At 42.3% G+C, this 26,194-nt stretch overlaps 1 protein-coding gene across 1 annotated transcript in view; it reads right to left on the bottom strand.

Annotated features, from left to right (window-relative positions):
• Positions 1 to 26,194, bottom strand: part of FAT3 (FAT atypical cadherin 3) — a 326,121-nt gene that overhangs the window by 206,104 nt on the left and 93,823 nt on the right. The window contains exon 3 of the mRNA XM_066341305.1: positions 3,458 to 3,772. Within this exon, the coding sequence (XP_066197402.1) occupies positions 3,458 to 3,772 (315 nt within the window). The remainder of the gene's footprint in view (positions 1 to 3,457; positions 3,773 to 26,194) is intronic.

Genomic DNA, 26,194 nt, shown 5'->3' with positions numbered 1-26,194 from the left:
CTACTCCCCTCACAGACCCATGCTTTGCAATGTATTTCTCTTGCCCACTATAAAGGAAAATCCCAGCTTTCTCTCTTGGACCTGCTACACTTAGGCTGTAGTATCCACCAGTTAGCAGAACAAGGCTGCCTTGTTCTCCAGTGTGAATGATTTACCGTTTCACACATGCTCATGTGCTACATTATTCACTTAGTACTTGTACCTATGAATATCAGCTCACCAGATAAAAGTGTGTACCAAGGCACAAACTGATGCTTGGCTGTCTTTTAATAAAAATATCAAGGTGAGGAAAAAAAAGGCCTTCATGGGAGGTTGCCCACACTGCCTTTCCAATCCTGACACACATGGGCGGGCTGCTCATGTTCCTGTCCTCTTCCCTGGAGCACCCATATAAACATCCCAAGCCTGAAGAGGAGGGCCCTTGCCACCATGTACTTGTGCCCCCGCAGCAGTCAGCCCCCAGCTGAGAGCATGAGCTGCCCAGAGTGACTTCAGTGCCCAAATCTTGCTATCAATGGCTTTTTTAGCAGCTCTTCATTCCCACAGGAGGAACACTTCATCTCTCTAAAACCCACAGAGCAAACTGCAGGTAATAATCCTGAAAGGTCTGAAGCCTGCCTTCAAACAGATCCAAATCACGCGATACATTTGTAATCTGACTGCCTAAATTAGCCACCAGCAGTCTATAAAAATGTAGGAAGTGACAACTTGTCTATGGGGAGGTTTCCTCTATCTACAGATATGGCATACAAGGAGTAATGTTGCTTCTGCTGTCCAGATAATCAACCAAGACTGTAAGAATTCACTGCAATTATGATCCTGAATTAGAACCATGAACAAAACCTGGACTCCTTGCATCCCCACTTGGTCAGACAGGCAGTGGTCCATGTGCCTCCAGAAACCCATCTGATTTGCATGAGCTAAAACAAGGCAGCTGAAAGCAAGCTCCAGAGGAAGGCAAACACAGTCACTGCTGACCTCCAAAGACAGCTGAGAGCATCCCCGTGCTCCAGCAAACTCCCTATTTCTTCTTCCACTTCCCACCAAAAGATGTAAAAAATGCAGGATGCTGCCTTCGCATTGACTCTCAGCAGTGGATTACTCACAGGAGTGAGATGTCAGTTTGCTGGCAGTGTTTAAACTTCCAAAGTGACACAGAAAATAAAAGATCCCCTTTCTCAAATGACTGTTCTCCCCCGACAGCAGGAGCATGCTCATTCAGCCCACGTATGCAGCAATCGCAGCATATTTGGGTTCGCATTAAACCTTTTCATCTTGATTATACAGCATGCTGTCGCATTTAGGGCTGCTGTGCAACGCTCTACGTGAGTTACTGCTGAGCTGGATCCCAGCAAGAGTACGGGGCTGGCAGGCTACGAACCTCTTCTGTGCGTGCAGAAGCCTCCTGTACAAAACAACTGGAGTGTAAATTACTGTCTCAGAGAAAACTAGTGCACTGCAGGGAGACGGCTGAAAGGAGCCTTGTCAGAGATCCCCAGGGGCGCTCTCTAGGAAAATCCATTATGCTTTTATTTCTCGGACATCAGCATGCCATCAGGAGAAAGCCTTCTGATGTCAAGGCCTGGCGCTTCCCTTTGGGAAAAAGGATCTCTGCACACACACTCTCTGTCAGCCTCATCGTTTTCAAAACAAACTCAAAAGAGGCCACCTTGCCCAGTTCTCACTGCTCTGTGCTCGGCACTGAATTGGATAGATGGGGATGATTTATCCTCTCTATGACAAATCACAGCCAGTCACTAGCAAGGATGCTCACTGAGTGTAAGGGGGGCCCTTTGGGAGTTGCCCAAGCAACAAAGTTACTCACCCTGAAGCCTTTAAGTTCTCAGACAGCAATTTCCACAGTGCAAATGAAGATTAACCACTGTCAGTGTTAACTGTGAGAATAAGATCTCACTGCTAGGGAAGAGCATCCTGCCTGCTCTCCAGAGGAACAAAGAGCCAACCCACAGGGTGTGCCACCAGGCTAGGGTGCTGCAGGGCTGCCACGTGCCCGGCTCCAGTCCTTGTCATGGGCTCACCCTGGCAGATAAGCCGGGCTGTGCTGAGCAGATTGCTCTGCGGGAGGAGCCGATGGAAGGGAAGCACAAGCATTAAACACTGTGAGTCCTAACTCTGCTACTTTGCCCAGATGGGATTTCTGGGGTGGGGAGGGGGAGAAGGGATGCAGATGGAAGAGCATCTTCGACCATTCCAAGTGTTAAAAATAAGTGAGATATGTGCCTTAGGGCTCAGCAGATTGAACACAGTGATTATAATACATTCTCCATAATTCTTCACCTGGGCTTACGCCTGAGAAGATCCTGACCCCTTCTTATGCCACACGTTGCAAGAGGATTGCCCAACCAAATGTTGAAAGCCGGTTTAGTGAACATCATTTCCATACACAAAATTAAAAATGTTCCCTCTCATGTCTATTCTCTCTAGTTTTTTAGCTGTTTAGAAATCTGAGGAAGATATAAATAAACTTTAAAAAACCCAACAAAACCTCAGAACAAAACTAGGAGCAGAAAACAAGCAGAAGCACCGTGCTAGTTCTCTGAACTAGCTTCAAAAAGATCAGCATATTGCTCTGAAAGATCCCCTCGACTCTCCAGCTCCGGATCATGCTGGAGGGTTTCCACAAGCCCAGTGAGTGAGCAAAGCTGGGTACATGTAGAGTAAGGAACATTGGCTGCCAATCACAGGTAGACACTACAGCACAGCATCCAGGACCTCAGGCTACATCTCCTGGGGCAATTTCTTCATCAGCCTTATTCAGCAAAGGCACCTAGGGTACACACATGTGCAGAGTTGCTTTGCATGGGTGCCATGCCCCACTGCCAGCTAACAACAGTATTTTAACTTAAAACAACCACCATCTCTGTGCCACACTGCATCCACAGGCTACTTCCCCAGCTGTTATAAATCAATGCAAACACATGGATTTTTTTTAAATGCCAGAGGGACGTTTAGGTCATCTAAACTGTCTTTCTGTATAAAGCAAGCTGCAGAATTAAATCCATCTACTTTAATGTGGGGAGTTATTACATGTGCTGGACAGCCATCATGTCACTCCAATGGTGCTACACCAGCTCATAAAGGATGAAACAGTGCTCTGTAACCTGCAACTGTAACCTGAATCTGCTCCCTAGCACTGCTCTGCAGATTCAGTGCAGCAAAGTCCCATCCCTGTAGAGGCAGGGAAGAGGCAGCAGCGATTCAGTGACCCAGGGCAGAGTGATTGCTGCAGCAGCACCTCTGCAGCGCATCATCTGCCAGTGCATTCGCGCACCGATGCAAAGCAGAATGCTTCAGACACGTGCAAGATGCTTCAGTCACGTAAGCAACCAGAAAACAGAGGTTTAGAAAGCCAACCAGTGTACCCTGAAGGGGTGAAAGCTAATAAATAATGTAAATTGCATTTTCCCACTGCCCTGAGGCAACAGGGTTTTGTTACCTGTTTTGGGATTGATTACAAAGAAGTTCTGGGGATTTCCACTTGTAATCCGGTAAGTCAGTTTTTCATTAGTGCTGGAGTCAGGGTCCTGGGCTTGGATCTGAATGACAGATACATCCTTTGGGGAGTTTTCCATGACGACTGGGTAATAGATAGGCTCAGAGGTGAGAGGGGCATTGTCATTCATGTCCTCCACCTCAATGTAGACCTCGATGGTAGTATAGAGTGGGACAACACCATGATCAGTCGCGTACACTGTCAACCAGTAGGATTTGGTCGTCTCCCGGTCAAGAATATCTGCTGTGTAGATAATTCCTGCAGAAAAACAGCAAGCAGAGGATGTCATGAATAGGATCAATAAAACATCACATCTATTTTCATTTGGCTGTACTACAGAAATGTGTTCAGCATATAACAAAGGCTCCACCCGTAGAAAAATTCAAGTTGTGCAACAAATGAAAACAGAAGCCTGAGCTCAGGAATTGTTTTGTGAACCCAGCTCAACATCTCAATCCTTTGTCACAAGAAATTGAGTGGGAGGGAAGGTAAAAGGATGGATCTTCATAAATGCCCTAACGCCACAGCCATTTCTTTGATAGAACTGCAGCTGGCGGAGCAACAGAAGAAACACCATCATTTTCTGCTTTGTGATGCAAACTTACATAAACCTTGGTAGGCAGGGATACAACCACTGACAATGAATTGTACTAAGAAAGTGGCTTTTCTTTTCTAGTTCCTGCCTGTGCCCTTGCAAAAGAAGAAAATCTAGGAAGCAATTTAAAATGAATCCATCCAAGTTCAGAAAAGAGACCGTAAATTTAAAACAGAGTTCACTTCTTGCACAATGCCAAAATCCTGGATAACAAGTAATCAAAAGCTCACACAGTAGCCCTTAGACAATGAATATATCCTCTTTTATCACAGAGGAAGGAAAGGCTTGGCCACTTTATCAACTGGTGTAAGAAAACATCTGCTGGTTTTCCACCTGGTCCTAAGAAGTAAAAGAGAAAGTATGTATGTGTGTAACAGAGCCACAGAGAGAGATCGAAGTGCAGGCCTCCAGCTTGAACAGTCCTGGCACAAAGGGCTTCCACCCACCTCGTTTCTGCCTGAAGTGCTTTAGAAAGCCATCCTCCTCCTGACATGAACACCTGGATTCTATCTGGTTGGAATCAGATGACCTTTCAGGTCACCATTCTGTGATCAAACAGAAACTCTACCACTCTAAGACTTGCTTGTATTGGCATAGTCCAAATCTCCACTGGCTTAAGCACTGACCATGAGTGCACAGAGGACCAAATACATCAGTACCACACGCAAAATCACACCAGCATCAAAATAAGCAAATGCACTTCCTCACCACTTCTATGACATTTATACCAAGAACATTTTCATCTTCTAATATAGCATTGTTAAATCTTGAGAGACACACTAATGCAGTGGATCTAAAGCTTAAGAAATACTCAGAAAGACAGCTTTCAAACCACCAAATCATGTCATTGGTAGATGGAAAATGATAGTGAAATTGCAGGGTAAAACAGGAACACAAGAAACCTGAATTTAGTCTCAGGTGTGTTTGATGCTATTTAAAACAAAATTATCAGATAATCATTGAGGAGTGAGCTGCTCTAAGGTCAGCACTAATAAAAGATATGTGTGTCTTTTTGGCTTTGGGGTTTTTTTTTAAGGATCTGACTGCACTGTTTCCATGACAGCTTGCAGTCTCAGAAGTTTTCAAGGTAGCACAGAACCCAACAACCCAACCATACAGTCACAGAGATGCCAAATGTATTTGCTCTTGTCTTATAGGATACTTTTTTTTTTTTTTAATACTACAAATTTTTTTTAAAGTTTTAGATTTTTACGTCTTTGAATGCTAGTTTGAACTGACAAGTATGCTCCTAACATTTGATCATCCATTTAAGAGAGAAAGGGGAATGGAGCAGCACTGATTCTGGTCATGCATGGGCTTAGGCTGTTTTGTGGTAACCTCAGATTCATGTCCTTCTCCCTCAGATGTATTATTCACCCATCGCAGGTGAGCAGGGCAGCACTGGAGGACAAAGGCAGAGTGCATTCTAAATATTCTTGTTGGCAGCAGCCTGTGCTATGTAATGAGTTTCTGTAGAAACATGGGTGAAATACATGGTGAACTATGATGATAAAAGCCTGCAAGCCCAGAAGAGAAATTACACTGCAGGGATGAGACGAGACCATAACAACCCATAGAAATAAATAAATAAAATAAATCCACATAGGAAAGAATGAGGGAAAAAGATGACTATTAGTGATACTAGAGATGATGATTTATTCAGACGACAAGAAGAATTATTTTATATCTTTAAGCAAAATTTGAAATAAATAGGCTTCTCCCTCAGTGAGAGCACAGAAGGTTTTAGCAGATTAACCTATGTTTATGACACTGAATTTCACCAATACTGAGGTGATAATAAATCTATCTTCTGAGTCATTCCTTCATTTTATAACTCCTGGCAACGGTTACTTTTCATTTCTGTATTTCAGGAGAGAAAGATCATTGAACAAGCATTAGCTACTGCCAACAGATCTGCTACACTGGTTCTTACTTTTACTCTTGATTTATTAAAAGGTCCCAGATACAATTAATTCCTTTTCCTCAATAAGTCTTGCCATTTCACCTGTCAACACCTCACAGCAGCTTGATAAATAAGAAGGTTTTTGTTCACTTTCAGGTTTTCCCCATGGAAATCCTTCCATCATCCTGGGAATACCTTCTACCAAGCTCTTGATTGTTCTGCACAAAATGCCTCCTTGCTGTACACCCACACATGGATATAAAGGTAATACCCACAGGAATACACAAACTGCGCAAATATTTAATGGATCACTCCACACAGGAGCAGATGACATCTTTCAAGAGAGAAGTCAAATGCCAGCTTCATATGAGGTGTTAACCCTTGAGACTAATGATTATATTTGGTCATCAACATTGCTTCTTCATCACCACAGCACGAATGCAAAGAGGCTGACAGCTGACATCAGGAGCTGCAAAATATTCCCTAGGGAGTCCACAGATAGGCTCTCACCCACTTCAGCTGAGAGAAAGAAGGGGAATATCCTTGGATAAAATCACAATAAATTCAGAAAATACATCTCTTCAAAGCTCATAGATATTAACAGAGAATACAGAAAGATAGCACCAGGTTTTCAGGACCAGGAGAGCAGAAGGGAGGAGAAGTTTTTGGGAGCAGCTCTAAGGGCTTTTCTTGGATGGATTTGGTGGTGCACTCTTTCCAGCTGCTCGCTATTTAGAAGAGAAATGTGAACAAAACAATGATGCCTGAACTAAACAAATCAAGAAGAAAACCAGCAGAAATCATGAAAATTTCAAAAGAACTAAAATCCAAGAAGTTACAAGATTTTGGAGATACATTTCTGAACCAGACAGATAAAACAGATGTTCTCATCCCCTGGGATGCTACACCATGGAGGCACTACTGTGTTTTTACTGGAGACAGCTGAAATCCAGCGACACATCTCTGAGCCAGCTCTTTATGTCACCCTTGGCTGGATTTTGCAGTATCCCCGAAGGCCAGGAGCCAGCACTACCTGCAGCCCAGGGCAGCCTCAGAAATAAAGTCAGCCAACAATCCAAAAAGCCATGCCACTGATACGCTTGCCACTGCATTCCTCCAAATACATATGTCCCATGCAATTTGCCAAACACCATGTGCATTACAAACACTGTAAGTGAAAAATAACAACAGAGTGCATTAGTTGCTGATTAAAATCCTCAGCGCATTTATATGTAAATTAAGTGCAGCCCCTGGGCTCGGCAATGTGCCAGAAATGCGAAGGTTGTGCGCTTGTTTCTCTTTAAGGCTTGTTTCCCCTCTTTCCCTGAGAAATGATGGGATAATGTTTTCTGTATGGCTCCTGCAATTGGACACAATGAGACACAGCACTATGAATGATGCAGGTTAAAAAAATTAAAGTAGATGAAGAATCAGCAAACTGGATTCTCCTCTTCCCTCTCCCAGAATTGTACATCTATCACCAGACCACTTCAAATATTGTGGTCCACTCAAAAAAAATCTGAAAATCATGTATTTACTATCATGATGAGAAACCTGAGAGGGTCTTAAAACAAAAAGGGATTAGAGAAAAGCATTATTTCCTTCACCACCTCTTTTTTGCCCCCTGTTTGTTTACTTTACATATTTGACAGTGCTGTGTATATAGGTAGTGTGATGGATGGACCTGCCACAGCTCTTTAAGAGAATGTTTACTGGAGCTGTCAGCCTGGCTGTTTACATAGGTGCCCATCGCCATGGATATCTGCTACACACATACGTTCCTCCTAAAAGTCAGATCATCCTTCATGAATACCCTCAATAGCACAAACATTGAAAGGAGTTCAATTCTGTTTAGATTTTTCAAGGCAAGATTAAAAGACAACTTGGTGGTCTGTAAGAAGCTGTGCATGGAAAAGTCAAAAGAGAGTAACAAAGCTCTTTAATCTAGCTGAGAAAAGCAAACTGAGGTCTGATGGCTGGAAGTCAATGGCCGAAAAAGCAGAGTGCAAATACTCAACAAGGAGGATATCTGGCAGGAGCAACTGCTTGTCAGGGACAGGCCAGAATCTCCCATCATTTGGCACCTTGGTACTGAGGCAAGACAATAGAATCTATTGTTCTCCCCAGGTTACTGACTTAGCTGCAGAAACTAATGTAGAATGTGATTTTGCTGAGTGACTCTATAAAAATTGCCAGTAGAAGTAGCCATACCCTCGGCAAACAATGAACAAGATATGGGGAAAGAAGACTGACTAGGAAGTATCAGCTACTCTTCCAAAACCTATCACACAGAAAAGCCACATAAAAATACTTAGTTCTCCCCTTTTCAAAATACTGCAGTGGTTTTGCAGGGGGACATATTACATCAGCTATCAACTGGGAAGAGTCTCATGAGTACGAGCTAATTGCACAAATGTCCATCTCAGACTGGGAAATCAGGAAAGGTAAGGTAAGGTGAATGGCCCACTCGTTTCCAGAGTCTGGCCCAGAAGTGACCATAGAGGTGGACAGGAGTGGGAGGCAGCAGAGGCAGAGCACGCCCTCATCACAAGCTGCAGCACAGAATTGTAGAAACACTACAGTAACATGCTCCCAGACACTACTAGGGTGCAACATGCCCATTCCACCCAAAGCCAGTTCCTTGCTAGTGCCAATGCAAGGTTTAGTGGTTAAAGTCACTATAAAAATATACAACCTTCAGGGTGACTGAAAGGACTGAGGGTAACTCTTGCATTTTCCTGACTCCAGACTCCAGGACACCAGCAAACTCACTCAGTATGTCCAAGGGCCACGTCAGCTTCTGCCATGAAATGCTAGAAAAACACATTTCCAGAGGCCCCATCTGCCTCTCCCTGCTCCAAGCTCCTAAACAAAGGAGCTCAGTGCAAACTGGCTACAAAGCAGAAGCTGGTTTGTCCCCGCATTAAAATGACAGGAATGGGGCCGTCAGGAATGCCAACTAACAGTGAAGTACTCAGGGCTGTTACATCACTCAAAGGAAGAAACAGAAAAATCATTGATTCCAAAATGCTACTAATTATTCATGATCCTTTATCAAAGACTCTGTGAGCCTCCTGGCAGTAAACACAACACCTGGGTTGTCACCGAGCTGTCAGCCAAAGGTCCTCGTTTACATTGTCTTGCTGGGAAAAAAGTAATAAATTAAAAGTAGCTTGAGAAGCAAACAGCTGAATAATGAGTTCTAAATTTTTTTTATCTGTCTTAAATACAGAGGGGGAAGAAAGAAGTTACATACCTGACCCAGCTGCCCCAAGATGAAGGCTTTCTATCCACCTACCCAGGCTCCTACCCCCAAGGTCTGGCTGGATCCTTCCCCCACACATGGGCACACTGGCAAGCCATGGAAAGATTTGTCAGTGTAAATGCAAATGTTAGAGCAAATTCAGATTCTTTGCATTGAGCAGATATGTGATTCTTGAAGGACACTTAGTGGAGATCTACTGTAAGCAGGAAAAGCTTAAAAAATGTTGCAAGCCCATTATTCATCAAATCAGTGAATGTAAAATCAACCAAAATGTCATTATTTGTAGACAGGAATTTCACAGCAAATTAAGGAAGAATATTTATGATTTTGAGAAAACTAACATTATACCTAACCCATTGGTTTTGGTTTTTTTTTTTGTTTTTTTTTTTTTTTTTTAATTTAAGTCCTTCACATAGAACAGTTCTGTTGCATAAAACCAGAGTGCACACATCTTTTGGGAACTATTTGATTCATTATTCCCATTGAAAGGTAAATTGTAAATACAACCCAAAGGATTAAAGAGTTTCAGCTTAAGGAAGACATGAACCTGAGCGCCAATGCCAGACTGATTCAGCACGCTGGGGCCACCGAAGCCAGTGGGAATCAGAATGAACAATAGATTATATTCACCCCTTTTAAAAGTCTTCTGAAGCCATAAATAACCAGGGTCAGTTCTGAATGCGGGCAGTGGTATCACATCAGCCACAAACTCAGCTGGAGCATGAAGGAGACCTTTCGCTCCTCCCCCCCACCGCTCGCAGTCGGCAGCTTTGAAAATCTGCCTCCTTACTCTGGTGATTAAACACTATTCCAACGCCTTCAATTAAGGCCCCCCATTGTGCAAAGTGTGCCCTCCTGTTTTATTTTATTGTACAAATTTTGTAGGCTTTACTGCATATTAAAACACAAACCCGATTCCTACTGAAGCAAGAAGAAAAATCTCAGCTGACTTAAATGGAGATTAGATCATGCCCAGGAATGAGTCCAAAAACAATATTAACTTTGTGAGGCTATACATACCTACAACTTCCTAATATTCTTATGTCTGGTTCAAATACAAAACATATACCATAAACCACTCTTGTCAGACAATGAAAGCCAGGTTACATTCCTGTCTATGGTTTAACTTCTGATTTTCACTTTTTTACTGATGTTTTGGATGGACAAATTTACCTCAAAGTGCAGTTTCTGGGGTGAATATCACATCTGAGTTCCCAGAGCAGTAAAAGAGAATTAGAAAGGCAATCCTCAGCAATGTTGTTTCCAATAACACCGATTTAGTCTGCAAATAAACCTTTTACCATGATGTTACACACCATATCATGACCATCACAGCCAGGATCGTGGCAGGAGCATTCACCATATTAACAGATGTAATATATCTGCACACAATAGAGAAGTAGGTAAATAATGTACAGTTTAAAACTCTTGCTGGACATGACATGCCACCACCTGCTTCAGAGGTAAGTTCAAGTTGTTGGCCCTTCCCAAAGGAGGGAGCACTGCTGCTGCTGTGGGTGGAACACCAGTGTGTGTGTACAGAGGGGCTGTAAACCACTCCTGCTCACAGAGGAGCCCACCACCAGACAATGCTTTAGACCAAACACGGCCAGCTGGGTTGAAATCCAGCTCAGGTACATATGGAAACGCCCAACTTTTAATGGTTGGAGCTGATGGTCTTTTCCAGCCTCAATGGTTCTGTGATTCCTCTGAGGTGCTGGGCCAGCCAACAGCCCAGCCAAAGTCAGGGATATTGGTGTGACTTAAATGCAAAGTGCAGCTGTAATTGTGTTCCTTCAGGGCCACTAAATCAGGTACAGCCCACCAGCACAGCTTACACTGGCATGACCTTGATACCAGGCTGGGGAGAGCGTCCTGCCTGAGCAGGAATCCTGCCCAACCTACCTCTCAGGCTGCAAATCATGAAAGTAACTTCATGTACTACTGGTAGAGGGGAAGTTCAACAAAATAAAGACAATAGTCAAGTTCATCTCTGGCCACTGCCCTCTAAAAAAAATTAAAAAGTATTTAAATTATTTTTAATAATAAATGAATATATTAATATTTATCAATACATTAGTACTTATATCTCTCTATACAGGAATTATTTAATTCCAAGCGTGAATGCTACATACTGAATTGCAGTGCAACCCACCATAAAGACTGAGTTTTCTCCAGAGTCAGATCACACTTCCCCAGGTGTCCCAAGGCTGACACCAGGGCTGGGGGAATGCTCCCACAAGGGCAAACTTCCCAGTGAAGCAGCAACTTAATGGAAGTGAAACAGAAGCACATCACAGATTGGGTGCTTGACCTTCCAGGCTATTTATATTTTGAGTTTTGAGGAGAGTTTCTTCCCTCTTTACCTTGAATTGCCTTAAATTCAATGCTGAGTTTCTTTGCTTGCTTTATTTGAGGCCGGGGGGTGGCTTACAACTTCACATCAAAATGAACTATCACTTAAATATGACATCCTCAAGGTCACTTACACATCAATTTCAGAACAATTTTCTAAACATATCATCAAGACACTGAACCAGAGGCTTAGTCAAATAAATTCTCTATCTTCTTCCACTTATGAATTAAATGAAATAAAATGTGCCAACATTTTTACCTGACTAGGCTTTATTACCATTTTTGTGTCTTCCATCACATCTCCCTATTTATTTAAAAAAAAATCCATATTCATCTTGCTTCAATATCTTTTGCTTGGGGAAAAAATAATAAAAAAATTTTATATGGATAAACAAAAATTACAGAATGGACAACTCTGGAAGAAACAAACTGCCTTCAAAACCACAAATACAGGAAAGGAACCTCTCATTTATGAATAACCTCTGTCAGAGCTTAACACACTCCATCACTGCCAGACAATGCAATAAAACTCAGCAGTAAAACCAGGCTGAGAGAAGTCATGAAGCGCCACTGAAGACTAAACTGCTGCCACATTCCATTCCCTACTTGCTCCAGGTGTTGAGAACGACGGGGCAAACTGTGATGCTGCTCTGACCAAAGGGGTTTGCTGCCACCCTGCACAGCTTGAGCCATATTGCTCAATTTTTAGCAATCTGGGCTGCTATTGGCATCCCTTTAGTGGCAGTAGATCCATCCACCTTTCTCTTTGGTCTCAGAGGCACAGCAAAATACAATGCCCGTGTACCGAGTGAACTTTATGCTATTCCCTGGATATGCACAGGCTCAACTTGTCAGCCAAAGGGGCAAGAAACACAAACAAAAAGCGCCATTTTGTGTCTGTGGCAGGTGTCATGTAAAATTCAGATACCTCAGACTTTCCCAGAATCTTGCAAGAAGATCTACTGTGGGAACACATTCTCAATATAACTCAGAAGAACAAAAGTTGATGGTAAAATTTCACTCTACTGATATGCCTTTTTTTTTTTTTTCTTTTTTTTTTAAAGCACTTGTGGGCACCGTGTTTCTAGTCACATATGAATTACAAACTGGGAGCTCTCTTCATTATTATAGCCTCTCCATATGTATTTTTTCCCCTGGGTCTGTTTGTCCCTGCAGCAAATGACAAGTTCTGCTTTATTTCAGAGCACTTCTGGGCTTTCAAAACCCTTACATGCCTTGTGCCCACTTCCACAGCCTTCCCAACCAAACCAAATGTGGGAATGGTACCAGCAGAAATCCTCACCAAGGATGAAAGCTGTTAAGTCTCAATAATAATCTGTCTGAATGGAGGCATTTTTTTTTCTCAAAGGGTCTGGCTAATGCCCAGAGTAACCCAGATTTTTCACACATCCTCTTTAGTAGATTAATAAAGAGATCAAAGTCCAACCCATGTGTCCTCTGCCTGGAGGACTGGGAAGCTATTTTAAAAAGAAGGGTTTGCTCCTGGTTATTTCAGAAATAAGATCATAAGTGCAGCAAAGCTGAAGCAGAAAGGAAGGAATGAGAAAAAAGGCAAAGGATGCTCAAAAGGATCCTGATAAAAGCCCTGGCAAGGAATTTCTGTACGGAGCCCTCTTCCTTTACACACAGATCTGCATCTTTTGTACTCTCTACAGTACAAGACATTGCTTTGGGAGCCCCTCTGCAAAATCTGTGCCAACCTGCTTCAGGTGTTTGTACCAGTGGTGAGGGAGATGGAGGGAAGCAGAGGCAGCTCTCCAGGGGAGCCTGGTAGCTGGGGAAGGCTGCTCTGGACAGCAAGTGATCCTGCATACTGAGCAGTGCTGGCCCAGGATGGCTGGCCAGAGCAGAAAAGGAAACATTGGGATATTCCAGCTTGGAAATGTCTTTCCCTTTTCAGTTATATACATTATACTGAAAACAGAGTATGTATATTTTACTGGGAAAAGAGACATCTTGCCACTCACTCCCCTGCTCTGTCCTTCTCACTTGTTTCTTTTGGCCCACAGCAAATGAGTAACCCTAAGAAAAAAGGAGTAACATTACCCTGGAATCTGCCTTTATCTCTCTATCCAAACATTAACCCAGAGGAGCAGTCAAAAAGAGAGAGAGAGAGAGTACCTCAGAAATGGCTTAATAGCAATGCTGCCCCTGAGCATGAACACAGCAGGAAAGAGGAGTGTGATGCACAAAGCCAGCACAGGAGCATCATTTAACTTGTTCATGTTTCCTTTTCTCAGACACCCCATGCATGACTCTGGAGCCTATTTTGCAAAGCATATGAAAAAAACTGGGGAATATGAACCAAAAAGGGCTCCAAAAACAGTCTGAGCAGCAGAGACAATGATTTACAGTAAGGGAGTTTAAGATTTCAATCTGCTAAGCTTATTAAAAAGAAGATGAAGAGGCAACTTGATTAGAAAAATCCATGTAAGGTTCATGGGGAAATATTACTGGGAAGCAAAGGGCTCTTTAATCTAACAAAATAAGGTGGAGCAACATCTAATGATTGGAAACTCAAGCCAGGAAAAATAAAATTAGCAATCAGCTTGATACTCTTTATTATTTATTTTTTTTTAAGCAGATGATTAATTCCTGGAATAATCTCAGACATCTGTAAATGAGAGCTAAAAACTGTTGGGGAGAAACATTTCATGGCAAATGTATGCTACAGTTTAGTTAGAGAAGGATCATTTAGTAAAGATGTATAAAAGTGATATATAACAGAAATATAAAAGGGATGAGATCAAATTATCTGGGTTTTTTTCTGGTTTTAAACACTACAGATCTGTGAACAATGTCCAGTTGTTTTCTCCAAGGAGCTTGGTAAAGAAGAGGTTCACTGGGCGATGCTTGGCTGCTGCAGTGCTTCCAACATGCCCAGCTCCACTCCCATGGTCATTTTACACTATCCCAACAGCTTCATGGTCAATACCATAACGAAGAGAAAACACATTTAACGAAAAAAAGAACCTCCCAGTATCTTCTTGCTTCACGTATGAGGGCATGCAAGAAACTGAAGAGCCTGTTCTAGAAATGTGCATCAGAAGCAGCTCAAGTGCTGGATGTGACCAGTGGTGAGCCTGGAGCAATGCCCACTGCTCCTGTCCGGGCACAGCACCAGGTGGGAGGCACTGCAGGGATGGCAGACAGTGAACAGCTTGGTCTCAGATTAGAAGATGCTCTCAGACAGGCAACTTTGTGGTTTTGTGAGAACAAACAATTGTCTCTTTGTTTCTCTGAGTGAAATTTCCTGTGGTAATGGCAGTATATACTTCATCAATATTGTAGCAGAACATTTCTGTTTTGCGAAGAAGACAATTTGCATTTCAATGTGAAATGAAGAATGGACTCACTGATACCTGAAGTTTTTTCTAGACCCATTTTCAGGACTTTACTCAGGTCCATAAAATGAAAGTTTTTCCTCTGTATCGCACTGGTTTTGTGTACCAAGTGCCAAGGTACTCCATGGTAAGCATGTAAAAAAAAAAAAGGTGACTTGTTTTGGATCAGTACTACCGCTTTAAATCGCCCAGAAGCAAAGCATTTCAGTTTTTCTTAAGTATGCTTTTAGGTGTACTCTATCCTCTCTTCTCTAGAGAGGCTGAGCAAGACACTCACCACCTTTCATCCTTCTTATCCAGAGCGTATAAAAACACCTCAAGCTGCTCCTTCTGCCCTGGGCAGAAGTTTCAGTGACTGCAGCAGAAAAAAAAAAAATTCAAGAGGGTTGCCTGGAGGCCAAAGTATTGTTCAGATCACCTGAAGACATTGAGAAGATTAGGAGCATTTCTTTTGTTTGCTTCAGAAAGGAGAGGAGATCTGTTTCCTTTGTCGAACATACACAACACTGTCTCTGGTAGCACTTCTAAAAACAAGAATGGTTCTAACACTCCAGACCTATTTCACAAACGGGAAATTAACCTCTACAAAACAGCCCCATGAGACGCCTCTTTCATAGATGCTGAACCTCTGCAGGGAAACCACACTAGCATCATGTTTTCACTCACACTTTCATTCTGGATTTAACCAAGTAGAGCCACAATCCCCTGGGGACAGCTTGTAACTGATAGCTGAAAAGCTGATAGCCACCAACTCATATCAAAACCCGCCTTTCTTAAAAGTCTGTGGGGTTTGTTTTGTTGGGTTTTTTAAATGTTCTTATTTTGTATGAGGATGGCATGATGTCCCCTCAACTCTCTTGAAGGTCCTTTTCTGATTCCCAGTAACAACCCCACCAGCATACACCTTTCACCAAAAACTCCCTTTAGTCTTCAAAGATTTCTCACAATTAAGCTGATTCTCCCTTAGTATGGAACAAATATCCACAAAAATTACCAAGTGCAACCCCAGATGCTTCTAAGCATCTTTCTGATGGTTAGGTCTTAGAGACAGTCACAAGCTTTGTATGGAAGGCACCTCACCTACAGGCATATCTGTGACTGCAAAAAGTGAAATAACTAGGATTTACTTTCCTGTTGGATTTTTTCCAAATTCCCTTGAGCAACCTTGCAGTACCTCCACAGGAAAATCTGCACATGATCATTGAGATAGTCAGAAGTTTAATTTTCTACCTTTCATACAGGAAATGGAGCTGAGGTTATAACATCAAACCTAGTGAAGATCCTGCACAAGCAGAACATAATTACACTTCTGTTTCACTCTCCATACTCTGTGTGATAATAAATCCGAAGTTCAAAGAGTATATGGGAATATGTCAGAGTATATGGTGGAAAGCAACATTTTTTTAATCTCAGGGAAGCACTAGTCTTCTATTTATCTTCAAAAATCTTCCACAGGTATGAAGGATATTCTTCTTTAGACAAGGGAACAGAAGGGAAAAGAAAGCTGAGATACACAAGGGACTGTGGCAGAGGAGAGCTGTACAGGAAAAGCCTCCCCTCAGACAACTCTATCGTGATTACTGGGAACAGTGCCAGTGACTCTGTGGGTGCTTCCTTTTGGCTCTGAAGAGAGAGAAGCCAATAAATGTGCTCTGGCTGCTGAACACCAAAGCATAACCTTCTATGTAAGACATGAAGGTCAGCCCTTATCCCACTACTAGAGTCTTTCGAAGACATGGCACTTCGTACCAGCTTTACCTGTTCATGGCTCCAGGAGATGCTATGGCTCTGCTCACGTCACTGGGAAGCAAAGTGGGCAGCCTGGCACTAAAGGGGTGCCGAGACTTCAGCATCCACCCAGATATTCCCTTACTATTCAGGGCAAGGCTCAGATGCAATCTGTAAGAGTAAGTACTGCCTTCCTGAGTGGTGTATATGCACATGCACATAAACTGCAGCAGCTCAATTTTAAAGTGTTTTATGATGAGGCGAACTACGCTCCCTAAAGAGACAGGGAAAGTGAGCGTCCTGATAAAGTAAATAATGAAATTTTGCAGTACCAATATATACTGTGTGATCCCTTGAGGGAAACCACAAGCATGAGCCCTAATGAAATAAGACACAGAAAATAAGGGCTTTGCTGTGGACACAACACTCAAGTGTTCATTATGCACCGCAGCGACTTCTATCACTTTATCACACTTAATCATCATGATGAAATGCTGTATATACGTACAGACAGGTATGATATGCATAGAAACACATGTACATACACACTCACAGACACACACATTCCAAAAGAAAGAGGGGAAGAGGAAAGGTGATTTAATTTCTTTTCTGTAAATGGCCAGATATAAATGCATAGGATGCTTTCTCTGCACGGATTGACTTGCAAATCTATCACTGTATGCAGTTAAATCGATCACTGTAAGCTTTCATAAACAGTTAGCATTTCAATCTGATTGGTGAGTATTTCAGCTTTTAAAAATATACTTGTATTTTATGCTTTAAGTTCTTAAACACTCAGTAATACCAGTGTGGGCTTTGCCTAGAGCTAATTGATAGGCTGCACTAACAAAAAGTCTATTTGTCTATTTATACACCATTCTGAAATGGAGATTATATTTTCACTTTTTGAAATGCATCAGTTTGAGCAAATCATAAAATAGAAAGTAATTATTTATTTATAATGCAACTTTGCTGACCGTGAAAGCAATAAACTCTATCAAACAAAACCCAGGAAATTATTCCTGGTCCAAGAGCGGAAGCATGGCTCCCTCTAATTGAGTTTCCTTAGCTCTTATCTTCTCAAGATCCCTTAGATTGTTTTCCAATTTTCATTTCCATTTCTTCCATTAAATGCTTCTAACCCATGACCTCCATTTACTGCCATCCATTTATCTTCCATTCTTAATTGAGATGCAACATGTCCACTTGTCCAGCACTGAGCAGTAAAACTCTGACAGCATGCTTGATAGGTACTGGCTTTTTCAGGAAAGCTTACTTGGGAAAGTGCAGTTCACAACTTGATTCTTGAACAGGTAAGTCTGTCCATTAAACTTGAGTATACCTTATAAACATACTGTGGTGAGGACCAAAACCCTGATAAAAAATAATAATATCTTTGGTTTTATTTGCTTTTACTGCTACAGGATGGAATTATATTTGTCTTGACCCTGGGAGGGTACAGGGTAACAGGGGCAGTGGGAAGAAAACACATAAAGCAGCTTTCAGCAGTCAGTCATTCTTTACTTTCAGTTTTAAATGTGATGGTTTGCAATCAAACTCTCTCCCTCAAGACCCAGTGCACAGGGATTTTTGAAGGATGGCATTTTTTAGAAAATAGTTAGACTTTATACAACATCACATCAGGAGCTCTTGGCAAACATTAATAAAGTACCAGTAGCCAGGTGCACCTGTTTAATGGAGGGGTAAGCCCAGCATCAGTCAGAAATACAACAGAAGGGAAAGAGTAGGGCTCCAGCTACCAAGCAGTCATCATAATCTCACAGAGCACTGCTAAGCTAAAGCAGGAGAGAACCAAACAGCCATATCTTAGCCTCTTGGAGCAGTAAAGTAAAATTAATACAGCACCCCAGGCTACTATTAAATTGTAAAATGTAAGAAAACATACTGTGGTCAGGCATTCAACCTCTCAAAATAAATAGATGAATCACTTCATACTTATTCTAAACGATTAAATGTTTGCACCAGTGATACCAAGTAAAATACAGATTCGCTGAGATCCTAAGGCGAAAAAGAGGAAAATTTGTCATTCAAAACCATCATACCAGGGACTAGGCTGGAAAGATCTACAGCTAAAATGCCCAAGTGGAGCACACACCTACTTTATACTCCAGGAGTGTGAACTGCAAACGCTGCTGACATTCCCAGATGTCTTCAATTCCAGGTCAATGCTTGGTACTGGCAGACTGATGCTGGTGCCAGCCAGGCCAGGAGCAGGCTAACTGGACAGTACTGGGCTGGCTGTACCCAAAGGCTGCCCAGCAGCAGCACGGCCACGCTGCTGTGTGCGTGAGTGCCAGGCATCTCCCCAAACACTCCCAGGGTCAGTCTGAAGTTGAAAAATGTATCTAATGAGGTTACAGCATTTCAAGGAATGTCTTAGGGGCAGTCAGGGGCAAGAAATATGGGCTGATTTAAAAAGATGTCAGGCAAACCTACTCTTCTCCATTTTGCAGTAGAGTCTCCCCAGACAGAACTGAGGAGTGTTTTGCTACGCACAGGTGCCATTTCCACAGAGAACAACAATCAGGTATCTATATGGCTCCCAGCTGAGCAGAATATTAAACTTTATATTACAGCCATTTATAAGATACACAGTATGCTGGAGTTAATGCTGCTGTCTCCTTGTATCTGGATGTGTGATGGCCACAAGATACCTCAAGACTATGTCACCCACTGCCTGTATACCCTAAGTGACACTCAAAAGCGTATGTCTCAATAGCTGCTGTCACAGGAACAAGTTGGCTGAAAGGATTTCTGTTAACTGGAACTGTGACCATGCCACTGAACAGCAGCATAGACCTTCCCTTCATCTCAAATTGTAATGCCAACAGGAACTGTGGTATCAAGGTTTCTGGTCCTTAATGCTGCCAGAGAAGATCCTGGGAAGACACAGAAACATTACTCTGCCTGGTCAGTAAGTTTTAAGAAATGCACTGGGGCACGAAAAGCAAGCTCTGAAAGAATGTTCCTTGCAAGGGACTTGAAGGCACAACCTGGAAGTAAAGCAGAGACGGAGCATGAGGAGAGACTATGGATGTTCACTGCAGAAGGCACCATTTTGGGGATGAAATGAGAGGGGAAGCAGCAATGGTACTGCGATGACATTGGCATTCCCAGCATGAGCGTGCCTCTACTCACTCACAACCAAACAAGCATCTGGTGCCACCTAATTAAAACACCAGTTCCAGGACGAGACATCCAGCATCATGAATCAAATGAAACATCTGCTAATTCTTACAACAGCCAGACAAAACAAGCCTGAAAAAGGCAAAACAAACACGCACACACATTACTAACTTTGGCACTGACATCCCCGCTGAACATAAGAACCGTATAAAATTCCCGCATTATTAACCAGTGCATCTTCAGTTTAACTGATTGACTGTGCAAATTTACTACAACACATGTTCAGCTGCTCAGTGGGCAAAACTGGATCAAGTTTTACAGAAGTGGGCAAACACGCCTCACCGCACAGCACTGCTCTGCGGAGGGGAAGCCTCCCTGGAGCTCGCGCAGTCTAATGGCGCAGGCTATTAACTCAGGTGATTAAAGGACTGGGGACTGCAGAAATCTCAATACATGGATGGCCTATTATAGCACAGTGCAGGGAGTGTTTTCCCCAGTGACAAACAGATGCTTTGTTTTTATTTCTGCTATAAATAATTCCAGGGGTTTTTAATAGGTATACATAATCAGGCATTTACATGGTTTCCAGCAGAGAAGCAATATTAAGCTACTACGTTACAGCCATTCATAAACTGAATATAATGCTGAAATTACTTTTTATTGTCATTATTATCCAACAATCTCTATAATATGCATTGTTACCGCAGCAGTAAAATGATTAGATTCTGAGAATTGCTGCAAGTCTGTAAGTAACACCATGGAGGTGGACCCTCAGCAAAATCAAGTATTTAAGAACTTCAGATGGTCCCATTTTTTGAACACCATGGGCTCCTGAAAACAGAGCAGGGACACAGCTCATGGACTCAGTTCTGTCATCTTTTACACCACTTTTTATGCCAGTAACATTTCATGTTCACAGTTTAACCCTACAAGTGAGTGTAACCTAGACATGTGTGATGACATTTCTTGAAGTCCTCCACCTCAATACTGAACTAAATCCTATTAGCAATTTTTTTCATTTTTGCCTTCCCTCTTGCACAAACTTGTCCATCCTCATTGGAACTTGTCTTTTTTCCTAATTCTCTACTGTAAGACTTTGCAAGCAGAGGCTGTTTAACCTGAATGAACCCTCTAGAATATAACCTCACCTCTGTGCCCTGTTACTAATTTTCAAGCAGCATTTTGTATGACCAAAATAATCAGAAACCAAGTGAAAGGATGAAAGACATTCTGCATCCACTCCAGAGATTATTGGGCCAATCTGGCACTAAGGGTGGAGATAACACAAAGGCATCTGGAAATGCTGCAGAAGGAAAATCCAACAGTAACCCTTAATGACCTATTTGTTCTCAGTCAAACAGAAAGAGTCAGGTTTTGCTTCCTCCCCCACACCTCCATGATGAAAGAAATAGGAATTTCATGAAGGGATAATACACAAGCTGATTGCAGCAACTTGCAAATAAACTAGCAGGGGGTATCTGGGAATAGACAGCAATTTTCATTCCAACCGGAATGGAAATTTCTGTGTTAAAGGGTAATACTTCGATCAGCCAGGATGGAGGAGGAAGCTGATCCAATAAAAAACGTGAAATTTCTAAGTGACCAGGAGCAGGAAGAGAGAAGGGAAGCAACTGAGCTGCAGCCTTGCTAAATGCTAAAAGATGAGGGGGATATGGAGAAGATGCAGCTGCCAAGGCAGTCGCTGAACAACACACTTCAGAGATAAGAGACACTAGCCATTCTTTGGAGTAATTGTAGCTGCCAAGAGCTATTGAGAAAAGAGTGAATTGAAGAGGACAGAGAGGTCAGCTGCAGTGAATATGAAAACAAGTCAAGGCCAAGGACAGGCATGACGCTTTGGGATTTGGCCAGGAGGTGATAATTTGTGGGTTTAGTCAACTGCAATCTCGGTGGAGTAGAGGGGGCAAAAACTCTGACAGAGAGAGTTGGCAATGGGAAGATGAAGGCAGCCAGAATACAGAGGAGGAATAAGGAGCTTGGGTAGGAGAGAAAAGGCGAAGGGGCATCTGGCAGCAGCAGATATGCTTGGAGAATTGTGGGGTTTTCCCTGTGCAGGGACACAAAGGTGGAACTGAAAGTTGAAGGGATGCCAAAAAAGGGTTAAGTGAGGTGGCACGAAGAACAGTGAACAAAGATCACTAGGGATTGAAGAAGAAGCAAGTCAAAAGCAGGAAGAATGAGGTTTGTCCATCGTGGGTCTAACATGAAAGAGCTAAAGAAAAGGATTTCTATCCCAAAGCACCAGTGGTTGCTGCTCCTTGGCCACGAGGAAGAGCTGTGCCCTCCCACTGCATCTTCCTCAGCTAGTCCTCTGAGGCTCATATGTGCCTGCAGTTTGGGAAAATGGGTAGCAGAATCTATCAAACAAAAACAGCATCCTTTCACATCTTCTATTTTAAAATATAAACTAGATTTATATAGCATCTGGGTTAAACAAAAAAGTACGGTATATTCTTCTCTCCCTATCCCTTCTAGTTGAAACTCTGTCAGTCTATAAGAAGCAATGTCTTCTATTTGCTTTCATCTGCACTTACCACAATCACAGCAGCAAAACACATACCAGTCCTGAGAAGTCTGTTTACCTCATTTTCCATTAAGACCACAGCAATAACCTCTAAGCAAACGTTGCATGAAATCACAATGCCATTCACATCAGTGCTGAATCTCTCATGCCTCTGAAGCAAATCCAGATCTCACCCTCTAGTTTTAAAAGTCTCTTGTAAGGACAGCAATAAAACTTCTTCATTGGTCATATCATCATATATGTGTCAACCAGAACTCTGTTTTCAGTGGACGTATTTATTATCAACCTTGGGATACATTTTCCATGCTATTTACAGAAAAGAAAAATACATCCTGACAGTTTATGGGGGAGCAAGAGTGTTATGATTAGACAAGGACAACACCATTACAACCACAATTACAACAAAGCTGCACTTACTGACCCCAGCAACAAAGGAAGAGTTGGAGGGAAATTCTCTGTAATATTTTATATCCGGAACTAATTAAAGATCTCATTCCCCAAACAGTCAGATAGCAAACATAAGCAGTGCCTCCAGATGAAGAATTCCTATTTTGATGGTTACTGTAATGAGTGCATTCCCAAAGGAAAGAGCCAATAAAAAGCATCTCCTATCTGGAGGATGCTGAATGAAAGTTAGACTTTTCTTAATTTTACTGTAATTCCTTATTGCATCGTATCAGCCTCCACCAAAGGTCTCAGTTCAATTTTTCTGTAATGAATGTGGAGACTCAAAAGAAAAATTCCATCCCACCTCAACCAACTAAATTTCTCTCCTTGACTTAGAGCTGGCAATGACTATGAGTAAAACACCATTTTTACATCACTCTATGCAGTTTAATTAAAATTTATTAACTTGAGAGAAACGATCTCCTTATCACCAACAGACATTTAGAACAATAATGCCTTTTATTGTGTTATTAAACGGTTTCAGACAGAACCATCACCAGAGCACACTGTAGCTCAGCTACCTAGTGGCAATTAGACTGATCTTTTACCCTGCTCCACCTCTTTGTTCACATGAAGTATGCCTCAGACAAAAAAAAGATCACACTACCGCCTTTGGCAAAATTTTGTACCTACACTGATAAAAAACACCTATATACCTTGCCTATTTCTTGTAATTAAAAAAAGCAAATAATGGGCCAGGCTGTGATGCACCAAGCCCTGGACCATGTGCTCTTTGAAAGGATCTTTGGAGTCACTTACAGAAATGATACCTGCAGCTAAGACAGTCAGAGGAAAGGCACATGAAAGAAAAAAACATTTTTTAAAGAAATACTTTTAGAAAAGGAGAATATTTAAAATGCCAACGAGTATCAGGACAAGGGGTTAGGAATGATGCAAGGAGTTGGAAAAGTAAGCTGTAAACCAGGAGAACACCAGACTCCAAAGTTCAAACAGAAAGAGATGAACATATTGGGTAGATTGGCAAGATGTGACTTGAGATGAGGGATGAAGGGAAGAGTTATTAGTGATCTGATTAGTACCTTCAGTGACAAGGAAGAGACAGATGAAACCTAGAAAATCCTTCACCTATTTGAGGGAGTGGAAGGGATGTGCTAGATATGTGACTGCAAATGAAAATCAACTCAGTATGAGAGTGGTGAAGCAAAGTATCTCACCAGAGCAGGAATCTGCCAGGAAAGAGAGACACAATGGGAGAGGAGCAGAAAAAAATTACAGAGCCTTCCCAGGTTAGATGCCAGAAGAGAGCTGTGGGACCAAAGGCTGGTCAGCCAGAAGAGGCAGGATGTGACACAGCTAAAATTATGATTAAAACAGAATCAGCAGTGCTCTCAGCACTGTAACTCTTAAAATATGATTTTACATGTGGCGTTTCTTCATAATGTCTCTCTTGCACTAGATGGAGAGGAATGGGTACCACAGAGAGAGAGAAATATAACCATCATGACCACTTATATATTTTGGGTTTTTTTAAGGAGTAAAACTGAAAAAAAAAAAAAAAAAAAAGAGGCAGAATTGGCAGAGAGACAAGGAGAAGGTTTTTGTCTTTTGGGGTGAAGAGACATTATGTACTGGGTAAAGCACAAGATAAGCACAAAAAAGGAGAGGCTTCCCAAAGGAGGAAGGCTCACTGGGCTGAAGTGGTTAAGATTATCAAGAAAAGCAGAGCCAGGAATCAAACTGCTTTGGTGAGAGAGAGAGAGAACATTCAAGGTGAGAGACAATACACTGGAATAGGTATTTACCGTGGCAGACTGAGTGGAGTGGGATCATTTATGAGAGCTTCGAAAAACAGTACAAACACAGCAAGCAATTACACCACAATAAATAAACCAGCAGCACAGGTGCAAATGAGGCATCTAACAGAGTGTGCACAGCAGATACAGCAATTGCCAGGAGAGTCGATATTTGAGGGGCCCCGAGGGTGCAGCAGGGATGCTGTCCCCAGCACAGGCAGAACGAAGCGAGTGTTGCCCTGCACAGCCCCTCCTCTGCTAACCTGCTGCAGGCAGATAAAAACGTTAAATGCCTAAACTGGGAACAAAAATGGATGTTTTCAATTCTCTTTCTCACTGCCTTGAAGATACCCTGCAAAGTTATGCAAACACTTAGTTCAGGTTGCTGATCATAAAAATCAATCCACTTCTGTTTAATGGGATTTAGCAATTAGTCACATCCTGGTTCCAGTAATTTTGCATAGCTTTCTAACCATCTCTCAAACATTATTGTAAAAGCAAAAATATCTGCAATATAATAAACCTTCCTCCTGCAATGTGGTCCTTCTCTCACTCTTTATAGCTAGGACAGACTTAAGACAGCCTGTGTCCTATACATGGATTGCTGCCTATGTGTGTGCTACCAGCCACAGTAAAACATCTCTTCAGTTTAGTCTCATGAAATATGGCTACTTTCATACATTATGTAATATTACCAGACCTTAAATCATTTTCAGCTGGACTCAAAGTCCCCACACCACTCCTGGCAATCTCATCACCTGCTCTGGCTGGTAGCATTGCACAATTCCCCATTCCCAGGCCTCAACTCTGCCACCAAGAGCACACTTCTCACTTGGATAGCTTAAATCTTATAAAAACAACCAGGTCATCCTCCTTCGGTAAAACCTAGGCACAAACCCATACCAACATGAAACAAAAATACCCTGCCATCTGTATCTCCATCTTGAGTTCAGGAGGTCTCAGGTCAGGGCTGAAGTTGAGGATGATCCCAGGCACTCTAGACAAAATTTTCCAGTGAGATGAAGTTTAGAGAATTAGTAATTATTAAGAATACTTATTTTATTCAGAGTCCATCATTTTAATCCTTTTTGGCATGGCTGATCATGGAATGCAAACTGAAAACATTCTTAGCTTCATGGCTTCTCTGGAAATAGCTAAACAAATCTGAAAACCTCTTTTATTTCCCTACTCATTTAAGTCTCTTCTTTATGTACTGGCTCTTCCTTTGGCTGCTTAGTGTCTGGGAGATAAAACAGGATAGGTTCATGCCTAGATGAAAAGAAACCACATTGGACTGAGAAGTAGTCCAAGTGACAACCCCTCAACCCCTCACTGCCCCTCTCCAAGCCCTGGCAGAATTGCAGCTGTCCGGTGGTGCTGGAGCTTTTGGCAAACACTCCCCTGTTGGAGTGAGGTGTGCAGCATTCCCCCCTCACCCCCTGCCCCCCAGCAGCATCCCCTCCTAAGGACCTGCCACTGATCCATGCACAAGGCACTTACCCACACAGCATTCCCGGGACTCCCACATTTCATGCTGCACCACATGGTGTCTCTAGAAATCCTGTTGCCTAAATTA

Source organism: Sylvia atricapilla, chromosome 2 (genome assembly GCF_009819655.1).
Source record: "Sylvia atricapilla isolate bSylAtr1 chromosome 2, bSylAtr1.pri, whole genome shotgun sequence".
Taxonomy (NCBI): Eukaryota; Metazoa; Chordata; class Aves; order Passeriformes; family Sylviidae; genus Sylvia; species Sylvia atricapilla.
This window is presented reverse-complemented; position numbering and strand designations above follow the sequence as displayed.